Genomic DNA, 22,274 nt, shown 5'->3' with positions numbered 1-22,274 from the left:
TTGTCTCTCTGGGCAGCCGCAGGTAGGGTTGGCGGAGGGGAGGAGGAGGCAATATGGCGCCTGCCTCGCGGCTCGGGTCTGTACACCCGGAGGTGCCCCGAGGGATTTGGGAGTCTGGTGCCGTGTCTGCTACAGGCTCACCGCTAGCTGGCGGCGGCTGTCTCTGGGCTGGTGTCCGCAGGTCTCTCCACCCGCTGGGAAGCCCACCAGCAGTCCCAAATGCAGGGGAGGGGAAAGGTGATTTATCCACCTACCCTTCCCGCTGGTCTCTGGGCTGCTCCGGCGGTCTCAGCTTCCAGTTCTCCTCCGCAGCCTCCTCCTGTAGAGTCTCCCGGGGTCTCAGATAACCCTCCTTCCGGCCCTCGTCTGCTGTATGCTCGCCTTCTTGCTTCTTTTTTCTAATTTCTGCTAGAATCCGTCTTTTCTGCAGAGACACTCTTTCTGGCGGTGTTTCTTGTCCGCCATCTTGATCCTACCCCCGAAATCTTTCTTTAAACTAAAAAGTTAAATCGAGAACTGAACTTCTAAATTACACTTAGCTCCTAAATTACACATAGCTTTCTTCAGTGGCATGTTAATTTTTATGACTACTGAAGTTCACTGATTCTTTGAACATTTATTAAATACCTACTATGCGCCAAGCCCCTTACTGGGTATGGTGGATACAAAAACTAAAGATGTGTTTCCCACCCTTCAGGAGCTTAGAGTCTACCTAGTAGGGAAAGAAAGTAAACAGACAACTCGAATCTAGTGCAGTAAGCAACACTTTGGGCATGTACTGGAGGCTTCTAACCAGGGATGGTTTGTGGCTAAAATCTTCCCAGAGAAAATCTTACTGTGAGTCTGGAATGGAAAAGCACGATGTGTTTGGGGAACTGGAGGATCAAAGAAAGGGCGTGACTGGAGAGAGAGATGCGGGGATGGCAAAGGACTTTGCCACGCACACGAGTTGAGGTTTTATCCCAAGGTTATGAAGTACCACTAAAGCATTACATCTAGCAGTGACAGGATACGATTCAATTTAGAAAATGTCTGCACTGTGAAAGTTGGACTGGAGGGAAAAGACTGGGAGACTGGGGAGGAGAGGTTACAGTGATCTGGGCAAAAGCGGAGGAGGCCTCCACAAAGATAGAGGCAGTGGATAGATTAGAAAGAGATGAAGGAGGTCGGACCTGTAAGATCTGGAGGCTAACTGGGGATCTAGATAATGGTGCTATTTATTAAGATGGAGAAAGAACAGGATTCCCACCCCGGGATTGGGGTTTGCTGGGGAGGTGGGAAAGACAGAGTTGAGTCTGAGTTTCACACATGCTGTGTTTGATGTTCCTCTAGTAGATCCAAGGGGAGATGTCCCATAGGCAGATGGACTTTTAAGCCTGGTCCTCTGGAAAGAGGGTGGAGCCAGAGATACACATTTGAGAGCTGTATTAGCTTCCTCTTGCTGCCGTGACAAATTACCACAACCTTTGTGGATTAAAGTAGCACAAATATGTTGTTCTCTTATAGTTATGGAGGCCATAAGTACAAAATGGGTCTTCCTGGGCTAAAATCAAGGTATCAGGACAGGGTGGTTCCTTCTGGAAGTTTAGAGGACAACCTTATTCCTCCCTTTTTCCAGATTCTAGAGGCTGCCACGATCCTTGGCCCACAGTCCTGCATCACGTCACCTTTTCTCCCTTTGCTCCCATCACCATGTGGCTTTCTTCTGACTCTACCATGTCCCTCTAAGAGGGACCCTGGGATTACACTGTGCCCATCTGGATCACGCAGGATAATCTCCCATCTCGTGATCCTCGATCTCATCTGCAAAGTCCCTTTCACCATATAAAGTAACACTCACAGGTTTCGGGGATTAGGACATGGACATCCTTGGGCAGGGGGCAATTATTCAGCCTTGCCACAGAAGTTATGAGCATTTAGAGAGCCATGGAAAGGGATGAAAGTATCCTGGAAAAGTGGGAATCAAGAGGATATTGTCACACAGAAGCCGAGGGAAGAGAACATTTCTGGGTGGGGAGAGATACCCTGGTCAAATAAGGACTGAAGATTGTCCACTGCTTTAGCAACTAGGCCATTGTAAGCACAAAGGCAGCAAAGTGGCGGGGGGTTAAGGAATAAATGGAAAGTGGAAAAGTTAAGAGAGTAACAGCAGTAGGCAACTCTTGGGAAAAGCTTATTTTAAGAGGAAGAGGAGAAAGAGCAGCAGGTAAGAGAGGGACACAAGGCAACAGGGTGGGAGGGCTGAGGATGCCCGGATGCTGTGGGAAAAGGGCCATGGCAGGGGAAGAGTTTGAAGGTGTGAGGGAAAGAGCTGTGAGATCCCGGAAAAGCGGCCTAGGGTAGGAGGACAAATCCAGAGAAGAGGCAGAGAGTGAGCCTGGAGTAGGAAGAATGCCTCTGCTACCAAGAGGAGGGAGCTAAGATGATGGAAAACTATAGCTCAGGGAGGGGAAGGAGTGGTTTGAGACTGATGCTTTTCTCGGGGAGACGGGAGATGCAATATCTATGAAGATTTTGAAAGGAAAGAGGTAGGAAGCTTAAGAATAGTGAAGGTTTGAAATGGTTGTGGGATGAACGGGAAAGGCTGAGACTGGGAACATGCACAAGCAAGGTAGGTAGGAGAACATTAACAGGGCTGGTGCCATCAAACTAAGTGAAAACAAAACAACAGAAGCTAAATTTTCAAGGACTAAGAAGAGAAGGATGATTAATTTAAGGCTACAGGTTCTACAACTGAATAACTTCAATGTATCCTGAACTAAGTATGAACAGAGCATCTGGCCATTTTTCTAAGTCTTTAAACAACTCCGGGTCAGATATAAAGTTTGCTAAAATAGCTCAAGTCTACCATGGTTTGAATCATACACCTACCACATTTACAAAAACATTTTTAAAACGTACAATCCATTTCAGAGAGTCATGAGTATTTTCATTACGTAGTTTTTATTTTAGACGAACATTATTGTAAATAAAAAAGTTCACCTGGAATAAAATCCATTTTTTTTTTAAAAAAAACCACAGCATCAGTATCAGTACACAGTTAATGAACTGGCTTAAACAAGATTAAACACATGACAGGTCCACTTTATCTGCAGGAGCTTTTCACATTAAGCCATTGGAGTAAAAATAAAGTATGTTTAAACATACACAGTAGGATAATTCTATGGAAAAACTAGATATTCTCTGTTAGGGGCATGATTTTTGTCAAATAGTTTATGGTATTTTTGTATTAAAGGAACTGCAGCGTCAGCTGCAAACAAACAAAATAAAACCCATCTGTAAGGCCATAGGAATGAACTATGATTCACATTTTTAAAAAAGGTAAGAAAATGAAATAAGACGTTCTATTAGCTCTTGGCAACAAGAAATGCAATTGCATATGGCACATGCATTTCAAGAAATTAAGTAAAATCTGAAGATATCCCTAAAATAATTGTTTACTAATTTTCATTTCTGTACATTTCAGTCATTTAGATTTTTTCATAGTGAACATGACATTAATTTTATTAGTCTAAAAGAAAGATTGATTCTACTCTAAAATTGTGCTGGAATTTGAAATTTTATTAGCCATAGCCTGTCCTTCCAGGTCCCTCTATACATCAAGGGATTTCATTTTTAGACATTCCTTTCTGCCCACCCCTGCCCCTCCAGCCTTTGGATGGAACAAAAATGAAAAAGGAATGTCTTTTCTGTTTAAAAGATAAATTCTAAAAACCCTGATTACAGAAATGAGTGCTTAAAATTTGAGATAAGTAAACCAAACATACTGAAATTCAGTTTTAAAATTTTAAGCTTAGAAACTCTTCTTTAAAGATTAGATTTGTAAAGGAATTTAAGTCATGAATTTGAAAAGAATGTCTGCTTAAATGTATCACTTACTTATCACAGGAAAAACTTTATAAGCCTTAATACAGACTCTCAGCATTCAGAACCTGTAAAATGGAGTTATAATCTCTTACTTAGAAACTTCTGCAAAAATGTCTCTATATTGCACAGCTAAATTTATTAATGGAAACAAGGAGATAATACTCTTTTTACTCTACTGGGTATGACATGTATGTTCTACTCTAAACTAAGGTATCTCCTATCTTTTTCAAAGATGCCTTCAGTTCAAAATGAAACATATAATCTAAATTTTGTTGGATGCTTAAAGGCTGGCTCACTGTTTTTCTACCAGGTATTAGAATACTATTATAGTTAGCTAAATGAGGTATAATTAAAAAATAGTCCTTCAAAGTAAAGAGTATAGTCTTCTGAAAATTTATAACAAAGACTGCACAAAATGTTTATGTAAGTAGTAAGAAACCCTGCAGCACCTCCTAACTGATGCACAGGTGGATTATTTTATCATAATCTGTCTGAAGTAAAATATAGCTAAAATAAGTTCCCAGTGAAACATTTTACAATCAACTGACTTACATGCTACTTAGTTACAGCACATTTTCACTGAAACCCTCAGCATCTACTTGAAAAGGTCTAATCCAATCATTGTCAAAACTTAGCACATTGAAAATAAAGTGCAGCCACTGAACCACTAATACTGCTGCAAAAATTTTCATGTACTTTATCCATAAGACCACAAAAATGTTCACAAAAAACTAGATTTCTTCAGTTTCAGCAGGGAACAGACAATTATCTGTCACTAAATTCATCTACAAATAGAAAAAATAATGCACTATATGTACATTATTAAGCAAAGTGGAATATTTATTGGGTCATTTTACCATGCAGAAAGTGAATTTCCTATGGTCTTAGCTCGATTTATATACAATTAGCAAAGCTAAATGTAAGAAAATAGCAAGGACAATTTATTTTTATATAACAGAGCATATACTCCCAATTTGCTGCTACTTCAAAGAGCACTTTTAGACTCATCTAACTTTTTTACAGGCTCTTTCAAAGGGGAAGTTCATGGAGACTAGTTGTTAACTCATATAAGACAAAAGAAGAGAGGAAATTGAACAAAAGCAAAGCATTGTGTTAAAAAAAAATGTAAAAAGCTAACCACAGAATATGTCAGTTTTGGTTTGCAGACAACCCCTGAGATATAAACCAAAGTGTTAAGACACCAAATAGTCAGAGGTAAATTACTAAGAGAATTACATTCATACATGGTGTCATAGCACTTGCCTTTTAGAAAGTACTTTGTTACCATCCAGAAAGCTTAACTGCTTGGAATTTCTTCAGAAAATTAGTGAAAACAAGATGTTTCTAAGAAATTATTTTTCTTTTTGAGAATGTATTTAACTTGTATTTAACTTCAGACTTACAATCAAGTTTCAACCATGGAACTACTGATTGATTATATGGGGACAGCAATGGCTGACTTTTAAGTCTATAGGTAACTATAAAAATTATTAAGGAGGCTAAAATTTGTCAACAGTAAGTTTGATATATCCATCAAAACTAGCTCTGGTATAAATTGTAGCTGCTAAATCGTTCCTAAGTTTTCAAACAAGTAATAAAGGTTGACTGGTCCAAGCGTTCTAAGGACATATCTTAATTTGAAGCAGAATTCTCTGTGGTAGGTAACAAGCAATCCATTTAGACTTCCATCTCCTGTTCTTAACTATCAAGCATGATAGTAGCCTTTGTGAAGCATGTTAGGCCTAACAGGAAGAATAATTAACAGAATTCATTTCCCTAATCACCTCTGTATTATTGCCTTCTGTGTTATGGAGCTGAAGGCTAGAACAACAGCAATGACATAGTGATCTGAATTTGGCACATAAGTTAACAGTAAATACCTTTTTTTCTTACGTGATGGTTTCATCTACAAAAGGTATACCAGTACCAGTGTTTGGTGAGAAAGGCAACTAAGCTTTCAGTGGGCTTTGGCCCAAATGATCAGACTAAGTTGTATAACAATTAACCTAAACAGATGGAACTGGGTTCTACATACTCAACAACAGGTATTATAAAACTGAAACTTTGATCGTATTTTCTCTAATAAAAAGGTGAGACTTTTCCTAGAGGCTGCACTAGGTCTAATTACTTTTATTAAAAAAATAGTCAAATAAAAACAAAACCAAAAATCATTATTTTCACCAATACCAAGAGCTATCTCTATTAAATTTATATCGACAAGTTAATCTCCCTATAGGTAAGCTTTCTGCAAGCTAAAATCTAAATTTAACTTTTGTCAACTTTTGCAGACAGGGATTATGGTAAGAATTGGGTATTACAACTAAACCAGCAAGCTAAGGGGTAAACCTTAGAAAAAATACATCCCATATTCTTATGTGACAGAACCACAGTTATATGTTGAAATAAAGCCCTAAATGGTACATCTTTTTGCCTATGTAAAATTTCAGCTGTAGAAGTTCACAAATAGAAATACAACAACACTCAAATATGTTATTAGTTTTAGATAAGTGAATAATTACATTAAGTCAAACAAGAGAAAGAATAGTAAATACAAAACCCCAGGAAAAGTGAGATTATGGTGATTTCCAACTACAGTTTCTATAGATTAGGCAGAGGTGATCAATTTATAACGTGATTCATTCAGCCACCCGGTCTCACAAAAAGGTCAAGAATGAGGCAAAACTCTTAACAATCTGAAGAAATAAAGACATTGTGGCCTCTGATGAATAAATGGGCATTTTTATAAAATTTTAAAAGGAATTTAATGATTCTTATTTAAGAAAATCACAAATCAAAGCATTTAAATAAATGCTTCCAAGGCAGCAACATTTGGCCATAGAACCAAACCAAGTATCTTTTAATTTTAGTTGGTTAACCTCTGCTCTAAATGTTCTGCTCTCTTTTCAACATCCTCAAATGTATGAATTTGTCTAGAATTTCATGACACAAAAGTGTGCAAATATACATCTAAGATTGTGCTGTAATAAGGAAGGCTAACACTGATGTGCAAAGTGAAAAAGAAAGATAGCAGCTTCTGCAAAAGGCAATAAAACAAAGAAAAAACAAGTTAGGTCCTGCAAGTGTCTCCACTTCATTGCTTCCATGTTTGAAAAAAGGAGCCTGTTCCATGAGGCTGGAATCCACGTGGCATTCTGTGGTGAGAGGTCTAAGTTGAGTGGTGCTCTCAGCAGCAGCCGGCGGTGTGATTCTGAGGCTGGGTGACCTGTGCTTTCAGAGAAGCAGGAAAGGGCCCTCTGGGTGTGCTGCAGTCTCTCAGAAAGAGTTCATCAAAGTAACGAACAACGGAAGAAACTGGTCTTCTTTGATCGGTTTTCTGTTATTTTCACTGGTCCACCTGCTCCTGCTGAATTGCTGTCGTTCTAAAAAAAAAATAGAAGATAAAGTTACCAAGGAAATAAAAGTTCCATGGTTTGATGCTAATTATCTAAAAAATGAAAATAGCAAACCAAACTATGTGAAATATGTATTCTAGTGAAATGTGCATTTCATTAGAGTATTTTATTAGAAAAGGAACTAGTTACGCACCAGTGTTGTCTTTTTCTTTGGAAATGGTGGATTAAAAAGAGAAAAATGTCCTTAGGATAGCACTTTTTATGTTAATATATTAACATAAAAAGGAAGCTCCTATTTCTAGTTCAAAGAAATTATAACCAATGAAGTGTAAAGTTTCAAAGGTAATGATGGAAACAATGTCAAGATACTGGTGTAGATAATCCTGTTAGAGGCAAGAAGAGTTGGTAATATAAGGTATTCAGTTATATACAGGACTCAGGTTAAAACAAACTTCCAAGGTTGTCCTAATGATTCATCCCTTGAGATAGTTTCAAATTCAAGCAAACTTTAGCAGCTTCAGTATCATAATTATATAGATATAAATATCTGTCACATGGAAACTGAACTAGATAATTTTATGGCAAAAATCTAATTTGTGCCATTATTATTTTCATTATTCTAATCAACATTCAATTAAAGACCACTTAAAGAGACAGATGAAAGAACTGAAACAGCTCTAGTTCAGAAATAAGAATCCTAAACAAACAGAAATAAGAATCAGCATTCAACCAAATGAATATCTGAGTCAGGAAAAAAATGATTTTAATGTGAATATATTTTAATCAAGCCTATCATTTTCATCAAATACAAAATAAAAAAAGAGCATAATGGAAATAAAAATTATAAGTGATACAAACCATTTTTCTGTTGAGTTTTGTCATTATATCTCGTGCAAGTGTAAAAAATGCCTACAGGTAAAACAAAAATTTTCATTATTATATAGTCACAATATATTTTAAAATAGATAGAATTTTCATTATTTCATCATAAATATAATACTCTAAAGATTTAAATTGAGAAAATAACAATTGTAATCATAACGTGCACATGAATGTTCCACGCTTTTTCAATTATATCATAAACGTTTTCCAAAGTTATCAAACTGTCATCCATTCATCAAATACTTCCTTCATGTAATATCTGACACAAGTTCTTAACGTGACACATGTTGAATTATGAGCAGCCTCCTCAGTACACCAAGAACAGGGCAGAGGCTCTGTCTGAGCCACCCACATCCCCAGAGCAGGGCACAGTGTCTAGTCTAGGAAATGCTGAATGTCTGTTTAATGAGTGAATGAATGATTATGTGTTATCCTGTAGCTCTAAAATTTGTCTTCACAAAAATATCTACTTTTTATTTCTGATCTCCTCTTTCAAATTGCTGTCACTCTTACACTTGAGTATGTGTAATCTTCCATGTCTTCACACTCCAATATCCCAACAGTTCCTGCAGCTCAGGCAATTCCCCTCCATGGAAATCAGTCCAATGGAAGCAGGATAAATCTGATTAATCTCAGTGATGCTTTATCCATAGTGTCTTTTGACTCAAATCAAATATTTTTTAAACCTATTTAATTTTGTTTCTACAAAGCCAAGAATCGTTAAAGCTTCTTCAGTTGCCTCCCTGTTAAACACACTGTTATGTCAGCCTCTTTGTTGCCAACTACTCTTGATCCCCAAAAACTGTTTAGGAAAGGGACTATTTCCAACCCAATCAAATACAAACAATATGATAACTACTATTATTACTCATTGTCAGCGTCTCACTGTCACACTGGCCACCTATGAGTCTAAGTTTCTAAATAAGCCCATCTCAGTTTTCATGAGGCTAACCACACTCATTAAAGCTCTGGAAAAATTGCTAACATTTGTACAATGCCTGGCTAGAGTAAGCAGCTCAGCAACTCCCAGCTTTATACTTCCCTAACTCAATGCTCTCTCTCAGCCACAGCTATGATCAGGGTGCAGGTACTAATGGAGAATTGGCCTGCTCCACTGAGTCCGGGTTCCTTCTCTGGAAGCAATCCTATGGGGGCCACTTCAGTGAGCAAGCTTTTCTCCTGCCTCCACCATTCAAGCTGACTTAAGGGGCTCCCCTCTCTCTGATGGAGTGAAATCCTTTTGTGGCAAGCAGAGAGAAGTGTTTTTCTGCTTAAGTTTGTGTAAATAAATCAGTAGAGACTTCCTGTTTCCTGACACCCATTAGCCAACCTGAAAGAATGACTATTAGTTATTTAAAACAAAAAGTTCTGATCAGTGTCCACTGGCTAATAAAGTCATTTAAATCTCAATTTTTAGCCATTATGTTATGATGAACAGTGAGTAGCCTAAGAAACTAAATGTTTATGAGACCACCAGTATTATCAAGTGAATATTACATGTATTGTTTTTATGGTCAGTTTAAAATATGTTGTTTTAAAAAGAAAATATCATCAACAATTCTGCTCTTGTGAAGAAAATCTATTCTTAGAAGATTTTAGATGATTTGCTTTTCACTAACAGCTTACTTAATGAAAATGTATTGAAGCTATTCTCTGATAAAAACACCTTCTTATTTCTTTCTTTTTCTTTTTTTTGAGACAGAGTCTCACTTTGTTGCCTGGGCTAGAGTGCCATGGCATCAGCCTAGCTCACAGCAACCTCAAACTCCTGGGCTCAGGCAATCCTACTGCCTCAGCCTCCCGAGTAGCTGGGACTACAAGGCATGCGCTACCATGCCTGGCTAATTTTTTCTGTATATTTTTAGCTGTCCAATTAACTTCTTTCTATTTTTGGTAGAGATGGGGTCCTGCTCTTGCTCAGGTTGGTCTTGAACTTCTGAGCTCTAACGATCCACCTGCCTCGGCCTCCCAAAGTGCTAGGATTACAGTTGTGAGCCACCGTGCCCGGCCAACACACCTTATTTCCATTAAATGCCACTGTAGTACAATGTATTGTGTGTAATCTACTTCAGATGTGTATACTTAGGGAATTTGTTCAATAGCAGTTCAATTCTCTCTTGAGAGAATACAGGCATAAAAGTCATTTAACTCTTCTGCTATAGGCTACGATAGGATGACTTGAACGATTACAGATGAGCAGAGAACACTGCCTGGTCTGCTAGTCAGCATTTCTAGCTTTCCAAACAAAAGGCAAAACTGAACTTAAACTGAACTTCTCATCTCCTGTTCAGTGAATCTTAATTGAGCAATCTAATATAACCCATGTGGGGGCTGGATGCTAGAAATTCAACAATTAGAGTCCACAAAAAAGTCAGAAGCACAAAGTGCACACAGTGGAGGTGAGTCAACAAAAAGCATTCAGTAGATCAGAATATACCAAGGCTCTGAGAGGTGCCTGCACACAGGCACCCATGCACTGGTGTCACTATATAACAAGTCACCAATGTTTCCTTCTTACCTCTTCTACATTTGTACTAGATTTTGCACTTGTCTCCAAGAATTTAATTCCATAGTCAATTGCTAGCTGAAAGGCAAACAGAAACATTTAAATTCAGTGAAAGTTGCTTGAACATATAAAGCATTTATATTTTTTAGATTTTTCAAAGGTAGTATTTATTTTAGAACTCCTGTGGTTCTCAAATTTCTTTGCTTTCTTCTATTGTATTTGGAGTTTACTAATTCAACTTACTTATAAGAAAAATGGCACAACTTCCATTTATAACACAATTTAAGTACTTCTCTTTTTTTGTTATACTTTAAGTTCTCTAATATACTTACAAAAAAAAGCTATGAGATAAATTCCCACACCTACAATTAACTTGGGATTAATTCATCCCTTTTATCTGCTCCAAAAGTATAATTCTCCAACAGTTACTCTACTACTTTTAATTGCTTTTAATAAATTGGTCTATAATAGAACAAAAGCTTAAATACTGAAGTACTCCTTGCTTTGATTTCTACTGAGACAAATTGTGAACTCTTCCATATTTCCATCTACCCCCAGAAGAGTTCCTAGTTCATTTACAACACTAAAATTAAGTTTGCAGTCAGACTGAAAAACAAAACACATTCTGCATGTATCATTTTAAAAAAAGGCTAAAGCAAAATTCCAAGACTTAAAAAGTGAAGTCAATTTCGAAAATGCCACAGAAGTAATAAGGTACCCGACATAAATCTTTTGCATTACTGGACACAAAAGAGAGAAATATCTCTAAATGATACCCATAGCTTATCCATAATGACCTAAATCTAATACGTAGTAAAATATTCTTACAGGAAAAAATGAGTTAGAAAATGATTACTGTTGAAACTTCACCTACCCTATAACCTTTGCACAGAAAATGAATTACTATAACTTTAAAACTGAGCATTTTCACACAAATCTGAAAGAAACAGCCTGAAGTCTAAGCTGCAGGAATCCTAGAAAGGACCAATTTGTATCTCCCAGAAAACATTAGCAAATTCTTTAGGAATGAGTCATGACCACACAGTATATGGAGTTGGATCTGGAATACTAATTCCCACCATTCAAGTATGGATTACCTCTCTTTGTTGTTTACATCCAATTTTAAAGGATTTAAGCAGAGATATGTTTAAAACTTAGATTGATAATTAAATACTAAGAAAATAAATGTGAGCAAATTCCAACCTTTATCCATTCAATTCAAATTTACCTTCTCCCCTCTTTCTTTTGACACTTGTCTTTTGTCATTCATATCACATTTGTTACCCAGGATCATTCTTTCAACATCTGAAGAGGCGTGCTGCAGGGAGAAAAGAATATGCTATCAAAACAGCCTGAGGAATAGCGGTTATTCAATAGACAAATCCTAACCTGTCAGAAACACAACCACGAATTTAATAATTAGGCAAATAATCTTTCATTCCACACAGGGCCAGATCCAGAGAAAGTTACAGACGGGAGGAGGGGCGAAGTCACAGCGTAAGAGCCTTTGCAGAGCCTGTGCAAACCTTTTCCCCAGAGGGCCCACGGTCATTCTCACGTCATTTTCTGCACATGAACAAACAGAAATAAAACTTACAGCTATCTAACGACAAAACTTCCAAATATTTGTTTGGGTCAAAGAAGGAAAAAAAAAACTTGGTATTGAGTGACCCAATGGAGAAAGTATTCTGGATTCTGAACTATTTAAAAAATAAATTCACGTGGGCTAATATAAATGTGTACAAAATTATTCCAAATTTTTGTCTGAAATGTTAAAGGCATAAAAAAAAATTTAATACCAATTATCCTGGAATTAAAACAAATTTCAAATATCTAACATAGAGAAAATGTCAGAAGGGCAAAAAGCTGCCGGAGTAAAAATATATTTTTGCTAGTTAAACAGCATGGTGGAATAGCTAGAACCTGGGAATCACATGTTTTCATCCTGGCTCTCTTTTTTAAAGACTGTTTATGAGCATAGGCAAGTCACTTCTTCCTGGCCTTAGTTCCCTCATGTGTAAAATGGGGACTTGGAAGAGATTATTTCCCAGATCTGCCCCCCTGAGTTTAAAATTCTGTGAAATTGCTCTTTCTCCCTCCCACCCCCGCCCCCCACAGTAGTCAGGCCGGCAGCGACTGAGACCCAGGCCTGTAAGGAGCTCCTCAGAGCTCCTCAGAGCGAGGGCGCAGCCTGCCCATGCCTGTTCTCACAGCCCAGCTGCCCCTGGGAGGGACAGAGGAGCCCTTCACAGGCACCCAGCAGGACTCTGCCCCAGTATCAGCTTTTGCTTTCTGTGCATACCTCTTCAATGTTTCTTATCCAGTTTTTAATATTGTCAAAGGATTTTTCATTTGTGATGTCATAGACCAGCATAATTCCCTGTAAGAGGGGAAAAAAAGATCTTTATTTAGTACTGTATATATTTAAAGTTGTAGTATGTAATGTCAGTGTACCCTCTAGAAACCTATTGTTGTCCTCTTTTGTCTTTAAAAAGGGGTTCATAATAAATTTGAAGAGTACAGAGAAACAAAAATCAACAGATAAATTCTTCCATTGTCTCACCATGTAAATAAATAAAACCTTGGTTGACATTTTCACTGTTAACCTTTAATGAATTAGTGATTGTTGTAAAGGTGATACACCCTTTCTACCTGACCTAACATGATAGCAATCGGCACCAACTGGAGCTGAAAGAGTGTTTAAGTTAAAACAGAGATAACATTGAGAGTAAGAGTTAATCACTTCCATTGTACACTTGTTTATTCCAAGTAGAAACTCTCTTGCTCTTGCTCCTCTACTAAGATTGAGACCACACCGCTTTAAAATTATTTTTTGTATAGGCTGATCAAAATATCACTCTTTAAGTAAATCACAGACACTTAAAATATAATGCATTTGCCATACTGGTTTAATGAAAGGCATTGTTGTCATATTTTTAAAGACTCTATGTCTGGGATTTCTCAAAGATTTACCTTACAAATGTTTCAACTAATACCTGTATGTTAACTATTCCAGAATCTATATCCTTAGACCACACTTCTGTACTAACTCACCTGTCCATCCATTCAACAAATATTTAGTAGGTACCTACTGTGCGCTTGATACTATACTAGTGCTACCAGCAGTGAACAAGCTAGACAAAGCCCCTTTCTCTTGTGGATGGCTAGCAGAGAAAACAGACGATGAACTAATAACCATACAATTAATTACAATTTTGACCATTGCTATGAAGAAGCACAGGGAGTTCTGAGCACATATCCTAGAAATGTAATCTAATCTGGTTGAGAGGCTGAAGGGGTCAGGGAAGGCTTCCCTGAGAAAATGACATTAAAGCCAAGGTCTGAGGACTGAGTAGACAAACTAGTCAAAGGGGTGGGGGCTGGAGTGAAGAGGGGAAGCCCACGGTGCCTGGCAAATAGCAGAAACATTATAAATATCTTGCTGACATTGAAGGTCCACAGCCCACTGGACTGAGTGAAAGAAAGTCAGCATGACAAGGGTGCAAAGATCTAATGGGAGAAGCCGGGCGCGGTGGCTCACGCCTGTAATCCTAGCTCTTGGGAGGCCGAGGCGGGTGGATTGCTCAAGGTCAGGAGTTCAAAACCAGCCTGAGCAAGAGCAAGACCCCGTCTCTACTATAAATTGAAAGAAATTAATTGGCCAACTGATATATATATATAAAAAAATTAGCCGGGCATGGTGGCACATGCCTGTAGTCCCAGCTACTCGGGAGGCTGAGGCAGAAGGACCGCTCGAGCCCAGGAGTTTGAGGTTGCTGTGAGCTAGGCTGACGCCATGGCACTCACTCTAGCCAGGGCAACAAAGTGAGACTCTGTCTCAAAAAAAAAAAAAATAAAATAAAATAAAAAATAAAAAAAAAGATCTAATGGGAGAAGGACACAAGATGAGGCCAAATAGGTAGGCAGTGGCCAGATGTGCCTTGGAGACCACTGTCTGGACATCGGCTGCTAGGTATCCCCTGTAGTCACTGCAGACTCCACTAAGGAAAACATGAGATTGTCTTGTCTCCTCTCAATCTTCTATTCTTCCTTGTGTTATCATTTTGGTGAATGGCACTACAACCCAGCCAGACAGCCCAAGCAAACGCATGGGAGTTATCTTCCTCTCCACAGACAATCACTCACTAAGTCCTGTAGACCCAAAGACCTCAGTATTTCCACAATCTGGCCCTCCCCCCATCACCACATGGTCTCATCCAGATTTTCATCAAGTATTCTTTACCTGGATTACTGTCATAACCTTTAATTGGTTTCCCTGCTTTCATTCTTAACTTATTTATTTTTTGAGCAGATGAGTGCTGTGAAATGATTTACCTTTTATTTATTTATTTTTTCAAATAAGTATAACGTCTTTTTTGGGGAGATAAGTTATCCATAACCTTGGGCATTTATCATTTCTGTGTGTTAAGAACATTCTAATTCCACTCTTTTAGTTACTTTAAAGTATACCCTAACTTATTATTGATTATAGTCACTTTGTTGTACTATCAAATATTGTCTTAATCTCTTCTAATCCACTTTCCATAAAGGCACCAATGCTATCACTTTATTGCTCAAAATCCTTTAGTATCTCTCCATTGCACTCAAAATTAAATTAAAAATTCCTTAGTATGGCAGGCAAAGGCCTTCAAGGTGTGGCTTCCAACTTTGTAAGTAAATGTAAAATATAAATGTAAATAAATATAAAACACATAAAACACACATATATACAGACAAAAGAATTCAGGAAATAAAATATTAACAGAAGGTATCTCTCAGAGTGGTGGGATTTTTGGGTGATTTCCTGGGATTTCAAAAATGTTTATACTATCTGTATCCTTTTTGCAACCAGAAAAAAAATATTATTGTTTAAATAACAAACAACATTCTCCTCTATCCTCCCTCCTCCCTGGCTCAAATGCAAATGCTTTACTTTGAGTGCATATTCTAAAGAAGATTTTATAATTGTCTCATTATGAATAATTTTATTCTTAAAAAATCAAAATGGAAAACTATACAACCTAAAAATGGTAAATTGGCAAATTATAGGTTATGTATATTTTACCACAATAAAAAAATCAAAGGAATTCTGAATCATTCTTGATTCACAGTGTTTGGCTGCCTATATAATTAAAACTGACCAAGTAACTGTCATAGCGCCACCATCCTTTGGGTTGTATGAACAACCTTGATCATTTACATGCATGTCATCATGAAATTTCACTTCACTTGGTTAGCATAGAAAGTGTGAACACAGTGTGATACTAAGAGTACAGGTCTAGCTTGGGCTCCAACATGTATTAACGGAAAGACCCTGGGGACATTATTTTATTCCTCTTAATTTCCATTTCTTCATTTGTAAACTGAGGACAATACCTCTTCATGCTGGATCATTTTGAGGATCTACTGAGATATTATTTTTAAACTACTTAACCTAGAACACGGGCTATAACTTAGATTCAATAAATGATAACTATTATTAATTTATATCTTTTTTTGATTTCAACAGCAGAAATCATTTGACTATTGCTTACGTTTGTAAGCTAACTGATATTATGAATCAGTTGGAAATACAAATTCAAGTATATCAGTTAAAACTTTATATATCTGCTATTTAGCAATAAAAAAGAACAAAATTCTGTCATGTATGGCGATGTGGATGAGCTTGGAGGACATTATGTTAAGCGGAATAAGCCTGGCACAGAAAGATAAATACCACATGTTCACACCCATGTAGAAGCTAAAAAAGTGGATCTCACAGAAGTAGAGAGTAGAATGGTGGTTACTAGTAGAGGCTGGAAAGTGGAGGGATGAGATGGGGCTAGTCAGAGGCTGGTTAACGGGTACAAAAGTACAGCCAGATAGAAGGAGTAAGTTCTAGTGTTCTATAGTGCTCTAGGATGACTGCAGTTAACAACAATTTATTGTATATTTTCAAATAACTAGAAGAAAGAATTTTGAATGTTCTTAACACAAAGAAATGATCAATGTTTGAGGTAATGTATATGCTAATACTTTGATTTGATCATTACATACTGTATACACATATCAAAATATGACACTGTACCTCATAAATATGTACAATTATTATGTATCAATTAAAATGACAGTAATAATTACAAAAGAGAATTTTAGAAAACATTTTTGTATCTAGTATGAGTCCACAATAAAAATAGCTTCCTAAGAATTCAGAAGATGGTGTTGGTCTAGGAGAAATGTTGATAATGTAACGATATGGTCCTTTTTTCTCCAAAGCCTGATTGTTCATTAGGATTACTGCTATGTCTGTGACTGTTGCTACAGTGTCTGAAATAGACCAAAGAATTCTGCCCTGGTGGAGACTCCAGTACAGTGTTTGTCGACATGGTGCAGACCAACCTAAATCTGCCATAACACCCACTTGCCCGAAAATGGTACACCCCAATGAGAACAGGGTGGCCCCACATCCCACTGGAATAGATGACCTGAGAGATCCAGGACTCAAGCAGAGCAAGATTTCCTGAAGATTTATCTTAGACTGTTTCTAGGTCTGAAATTTTCCACTGATTTACCCCTTCAGCAAGTACTTACTGAGCATCTACTATGTGTCAGACACTGGCAATATATATAGCAGAATGGCAGAGACAAAAATCCCTAGCTTCAAAATGGAAAAGACAACACTATCTAGAATGGCAACAATTTCTAATTATCTGAACTAATGTGAGAAAACACTAGTAGTAGATAAATGAAAAAACAGATAATCCTCAAATCTAAATTAAATAACACATTCTAATGCCCTCTTTCTTCATACCATGAACTGGAGCTAGACATCTAAGTGAAACTGAAACATTTAATCCTCCATTCTAAGTGTTCCTGTGCACCCTCTAGTGAAAATGAACATGCAAATGGTGCAAACACATCACTCCCAGAATATTAAAAAACTGGTCATTAGAAAGGCTTGTGTGTCTAAGATGCCTCTACTCAGAATTACCTGTAAACGATTCCAAATCATCCCTATTATAATGTTCGTTTGATCCCTAAAATCCTTCCTAGGGGAACAAACAAAGAAATGTCTTCCTGGCACATACAATAAGTCTCTTTCCTTTGATTCCAATCTAGGCAAATAGAGAACAGTGGCAACTGTCTTTATTAAAATGATGATCTTTCACAATCTTAAAAGTATTATAGGGTGGAGTGTGGTGAACCTATACAAATAAAATAGTTAGTGGCATACATTTAAAAAGGAATCCCTAATATTTTTGTGGGGATGAGTTGTATCTTCCTGAAGGCAAAGGACAGCTGTCACCCCTTCAGCTCTGTCACCCTAGCACCACTCCCAGGAGTACAAGTCTTTTAAGCAATGAGTTGGGTATGATGGCAGATGGTACCCTACACTATACCAGGTTAGGTTCATAATCTCAATTATTCAACCTTCAAAGACTCTCTGAGAATACTGGGTTTCATCATAATTCAAAGCTCCAACCTGTGCTTGGCTCAGGCCTAAAGGTCAGAGATACAGCCTTGGTGTGGTCCTGGTGTTTCAGGCATGATTCAGCACATCTCTGCTTCCAAGCTGCCTTACTCACCACTGTACTCCCAGCACCACACAGGACCTGCCCAGAGCCAACAAGCAATATAAATGCATTGAATAGATGAAGCCTTTTAGGATGGAAAATAACCAAGTAATGAAGTTATGATAAGCAGGATAAGGCCAGGAGGTAGTAAACAAGGACTTGATAGTCAAGATTCACTAGGTTCTAAGCCTCAAAGTGTCACAGACCATTCGGCTACTTTCTAGCCAGCTGGCAGGATACTGGTCAAGGAGACTCCAGAGAGATGAGCATAAGCAGTGGATGTCGCGGGCGTGGTGGGAGATAAGGGATGCTGATGGCAGGGCTGAATGATGGCAGTGCAAGAAACGACTATTCAGTCCCAGGGCTTGTGGTTTGTTAAGACTGCCATAAGGTATTAATAAAGGAAAAATCCTAAGAATATACAATCGCCTAAATGTACAGAGGAGTTCTAGAACATTTAAAAGCTAACTGCCTGATTATTATTATGAAGACCAATGGCAAAATATACAGTTATTAAACACAAAACATAACCAAAAAACCCTGTAAATGTTTTGTTTTCTCATCAAAAAATGTATTTTTCCCCATTGTACTAGACTCCAGCTTGAATGCTATAATCTTGGCAAATAAATATGCATGTTTTACTTCCACTTGAAGAGTTTCAAAACCCTCAAACACACTCACCATGGCTCCTCTATAGTATGCTGTCGTGATTGTTCGGAATCTTTCTTGACCCGCTGTGTCCCTAAAATTTGAAACAAAGGAGAGTGGTTTTAACAGTCATCACCAGCATCACCGAGGAGAGACCCTCAGCTGGAGGAGATATAATTCTGGTCTGCTCACAGCGCAGGGGTTGCAGGGAAAGCAGAAGGAGACACAAAGGGAGCCCCCTGCACATGCGAGAGCTGGAGGCGGTGGTGGCCACGGGAGCCTGTCAGGAGCTCACAATGACTTGGGTGAAAAACTTGGATCCTAATGATAAAAGCAGCCAGGGGAAAATACACGAGCCCTGCTAGGAACTGGCGTGCTGTATTAGTCAACCACATGTGGGAGGGCATAGAAAATAGTTCTAAATTCTTGGGCTCCCAGAGGTAGTTACAATCCTTTTTATGAGTGCTTAGTGATTAAGGCATTTTGCTTTCTTGACTGAACGTCTGATTTCTGTACAAAGCAAGCAGTTGAGCTGGACTTACTACTGTGTACATTCTGCTCAGCAGAGCACAATAAAACGGATCTCAAGAACTTTTCAGTTATGGAGCCCATGATTTCATGGGAACCTGGAGTTCAACACATAATTCTTGACAATGTTTCCAAAGACTTGTAAATATGAACAACACCTCAAAATTACATAAACTTTCATATATTGCTTTTTAGCTGATGGCATAACATTAAAATACATTCTAAAAAATATAAAAGTTTCTAATTACATTTATAGAAACAATCCTGTAAAGCGTGAAGTTGAATTTCCCTTGATATTTGGGAAAATCAATATTCTTAACTTTGCCACGCACAGCCAGAATTAATTCACTCTCTGCGCTACTAAGACAAACGAAATTGTACAATTTAATTGCAGGAGAGAAAGAGGCATTTATGGAAAAATATTAGAAACCTAGTATATACTAAACCCTAAAAAAAGATGAAGGCCCAAGAGAAATACAGTAAATTAAAAACAATAAATACCTTATCATTTATGTATACCTTACAAAACACTTCTACACTGCACTCACATGATGCCCACCACAGCTCAGTGTGTGTGTGTGTGTGTGTGTTGGGGCCGGGGGTGTTACCATCATCCTTGTTCTGCAGACAAGGAAGCAGGCTCAGAGGCACTGTGTCCCAGCACTGCCACTAAACAGCTCATACTCTTGAAGGAGACAAGCATCCTAGGTCTCGGCTGGCCAGTGCATGGCCAGGCCTCACACAAAGCCACCTTACTCTGTCATTCTCTCACTGATCAGGATTAGACACACGGGGCACTTGTTTGGTGCACAGCAAACGGATCATGGGGAACATGGAAACCAAGCACCTTCGAGCAGACTAACCATATTTTCTTGGCTCAAACACACTGCTAGTCTAGAGCCAGCTTTGCAGTGGGGATGGAGGAGGAATCCTACCATGCTAAAGGTGGATGTGAGGACTGAATGGAGACAACTTTGCTGCTAAGAGTAGTGACAAAGAGGCAGGGCCATGATGTTTTGGCTACTCTATATTAAGTTCTAAGGAGATATGATCACCCACAGGATCCTAGAAACACTCCTTATTGCTATGATCAGGACTGTTAGCACAGAGTCAAAAATTCTCTTTGCTTCCCTCTTATTAATAAAACATTTTAAAATAATCTTTAAAATATTTGGCTTCTGCTTAAATGCCAACAGATGAAAAGGGCAGCCTGTGGTAACTTCACAATGTTCTCCAATGAAGTATACTGAGAACCGTTTAAAGCTGACCACCATGTTCCAGGAGATTTGGGTAGCTGTCCCCCCTTTATCACTAACGCAGACATACACCCTCAGATGGACTTAAGCACTCCAAGTCCTAGTTTTCTCCTAGGAAGGGCTGGGGGATTTCAATGTAATATTCTCATCCTATCCCAATCCTGAGATTCAAAGAAGATAAAGAACCTAATGAAAAAGCTGATATTATATTACTTTACTACTTAGCACTGCCTCCTTCTTAGTTTATGCTGCTTGAAATTCTAAGCTTTGTTTACCGCTGTCATCTTTACATATTAGATCAGCAAACATCACCAAAAACTTTCCTCAAGGTTCCAGATCTATATGGCTCCAAGCGAGCCATTGTACTGAAAGAAATTAAGCTGCACCTAAGAGGTTAAAAAAATCTAAGAAGAGCTGCTGAGTTCAAGTAAAAACTATTAAACCTAGCAATTGTGGAAGAACCATATATATCCATCATAGTTTGACAAACTCTTTAGGAATTTACCAGCCAGAGTTGGGTGATCATAAGGAGATCTTTGCCTTGCATATTTCAAAATGAAAGCTGGGAGACATGCTGCAGACTGATAGTTTGCGTTTCTTCAAAATTCCTATATTGAAGCCTAATCCTCAATGTGATGGTATTTGGACAAGGAGCTTTTGGGAGCTAATTAGGTCACAAGGGCCCTCATGAGTGGGATTAGTGCCCCTATAAGAGACAGCAGAGAGAGATGATCGCTCTCCAGGTCACATGAGGACACACGTGAGACAGCTGTCTACAAGCCAGGAAGGAAGCTGTCACTAGACACTGGATCTGCTGGCATCTTGATGTTGACTTGCTACCCTCCAGAACTGTGAGAAATAAATGTTTATTGTTTAAGACACCCAGTCTATGGTATTTTTATTATAGTACCTGTGATAGTGTACTATAATAAGAAATCCATATTTGGTCTCTGCCTCTGGTTCTTGGCACACAGCTCCTAAAATCCTTGGAATCTCCAAAGTGATAAGTTTCTTTTTGTATGCTAATAAGATATCTGGTGGCTGAGGCTCCTGATTAGTATCAGGATGGGAGACTGGTTGCCAGGAGAACCAACCAAGTGATTAGAGGGTTGGAACTTCAGTCTGACCATCTAACCTCTGGGTAAGGGAGAAGGGCTGAAGGTTGAATTGATTACCAATGGCTAACAATATAATCTATCATGCCAACATAATAAAGCTTCTAATAAAAACCCCAAAGGGGTTAGGTGAAGTGGCTCAAGACTGTAATCCTAGCACTCTGGGAGGCCAAGGCAAGACTGCTTGAGGCCAAGAGTTCCAGACCAGCCTGAGCAAGAGCAAGACCCCATCTTTATGTAGTCCCAGCTACTTCAGGCTGAAGCAGGAGGATAATTTGAGCCCAGGAGTTTGAGGCTGCAGTGAGCTATGATGACATCACTGCACTCTAGCCAGGATGACAGAGCGAGACCCTGTCTTGAAAAAACAAAACAAAGCAAAGCAAAGCAAAACAAAACAAAACCCAAAAGGACTAGGTTCGGAAAGCTTCCAGATAGCATGGAGGTGCTTAGAGTGTGGGGCGCCCCCTCCCACGTGGAAGACAGCATGGAAGTTTTGCATCCCTTCTCACATGGCTTGCCTTGTGCATCTCTTCCATCTGACTGTTCATCTGTATCCTTTGTAATAT

The 22,274-nt window shown here is 38.4% G+C and overlaps 1 protein-coding gene across 1 annotated transcript in view; it reads right to left on the bottom strand.

The window, feature by feature from the left end:
* Nucleotides 1-2,924: 2,924 nt before the first annotated feature.
* The window catches only part of RAB8B (RAB8B, member RAS oncogene family), a 71,208-nt gene continuing 51,858 nt past the window's right edge, over nt 2,925-22,274 (bottom strand). The window contains exons 3-8 of the mRNA XM_012758668.2: nt 18,843-18,903; nt 12,911-12,988; nt 11,837-11,926; nt 10,621-10,686; nt 8,079-8,129; nt 2,925-7,247 (exon numbers count right to left, since the gene is read on the bottom strand). Of these exons, the coding sequence (XP_012614122.1) occupies nt 7,155-7,247; nt 8,079-8,129; nt 10,621-10,686; nt 11,837-11,926; nt 12,911-12,988; nt 18,843-18,903 (439 nt within the window). The 3' untranslated portion in view covers nt 2,925-7,154. The remainder of the gene's footprint in view (nt 7,248-8,078; nt 8,130-10,620; nt 10,687-11,836; nt 11,927-12,910; nt 12,989-18,842; nt 18,904-22,274) is intronic.

This window comes from Microcebus murinus, chromosome 6, assembly GCF_040939455.1.
Source record: "Microcebus murinus isolate Inina chromosome 6, M.murinus_Inina_mat1.0, whole genome shotgun sequence".
In the NCBI taxonomy this organism is placed as follows: Eukaryota; Metazoa; Chordata; class Mammalia; order Primates; family Cheirogaleidae; genus Microcebus; species Microcebus murinus.
The sequence above is the reverse complement of the archived record's forward strand: the minus strand, read 5'-3'. Positions and strand labels throughout refer to the sequence as shown.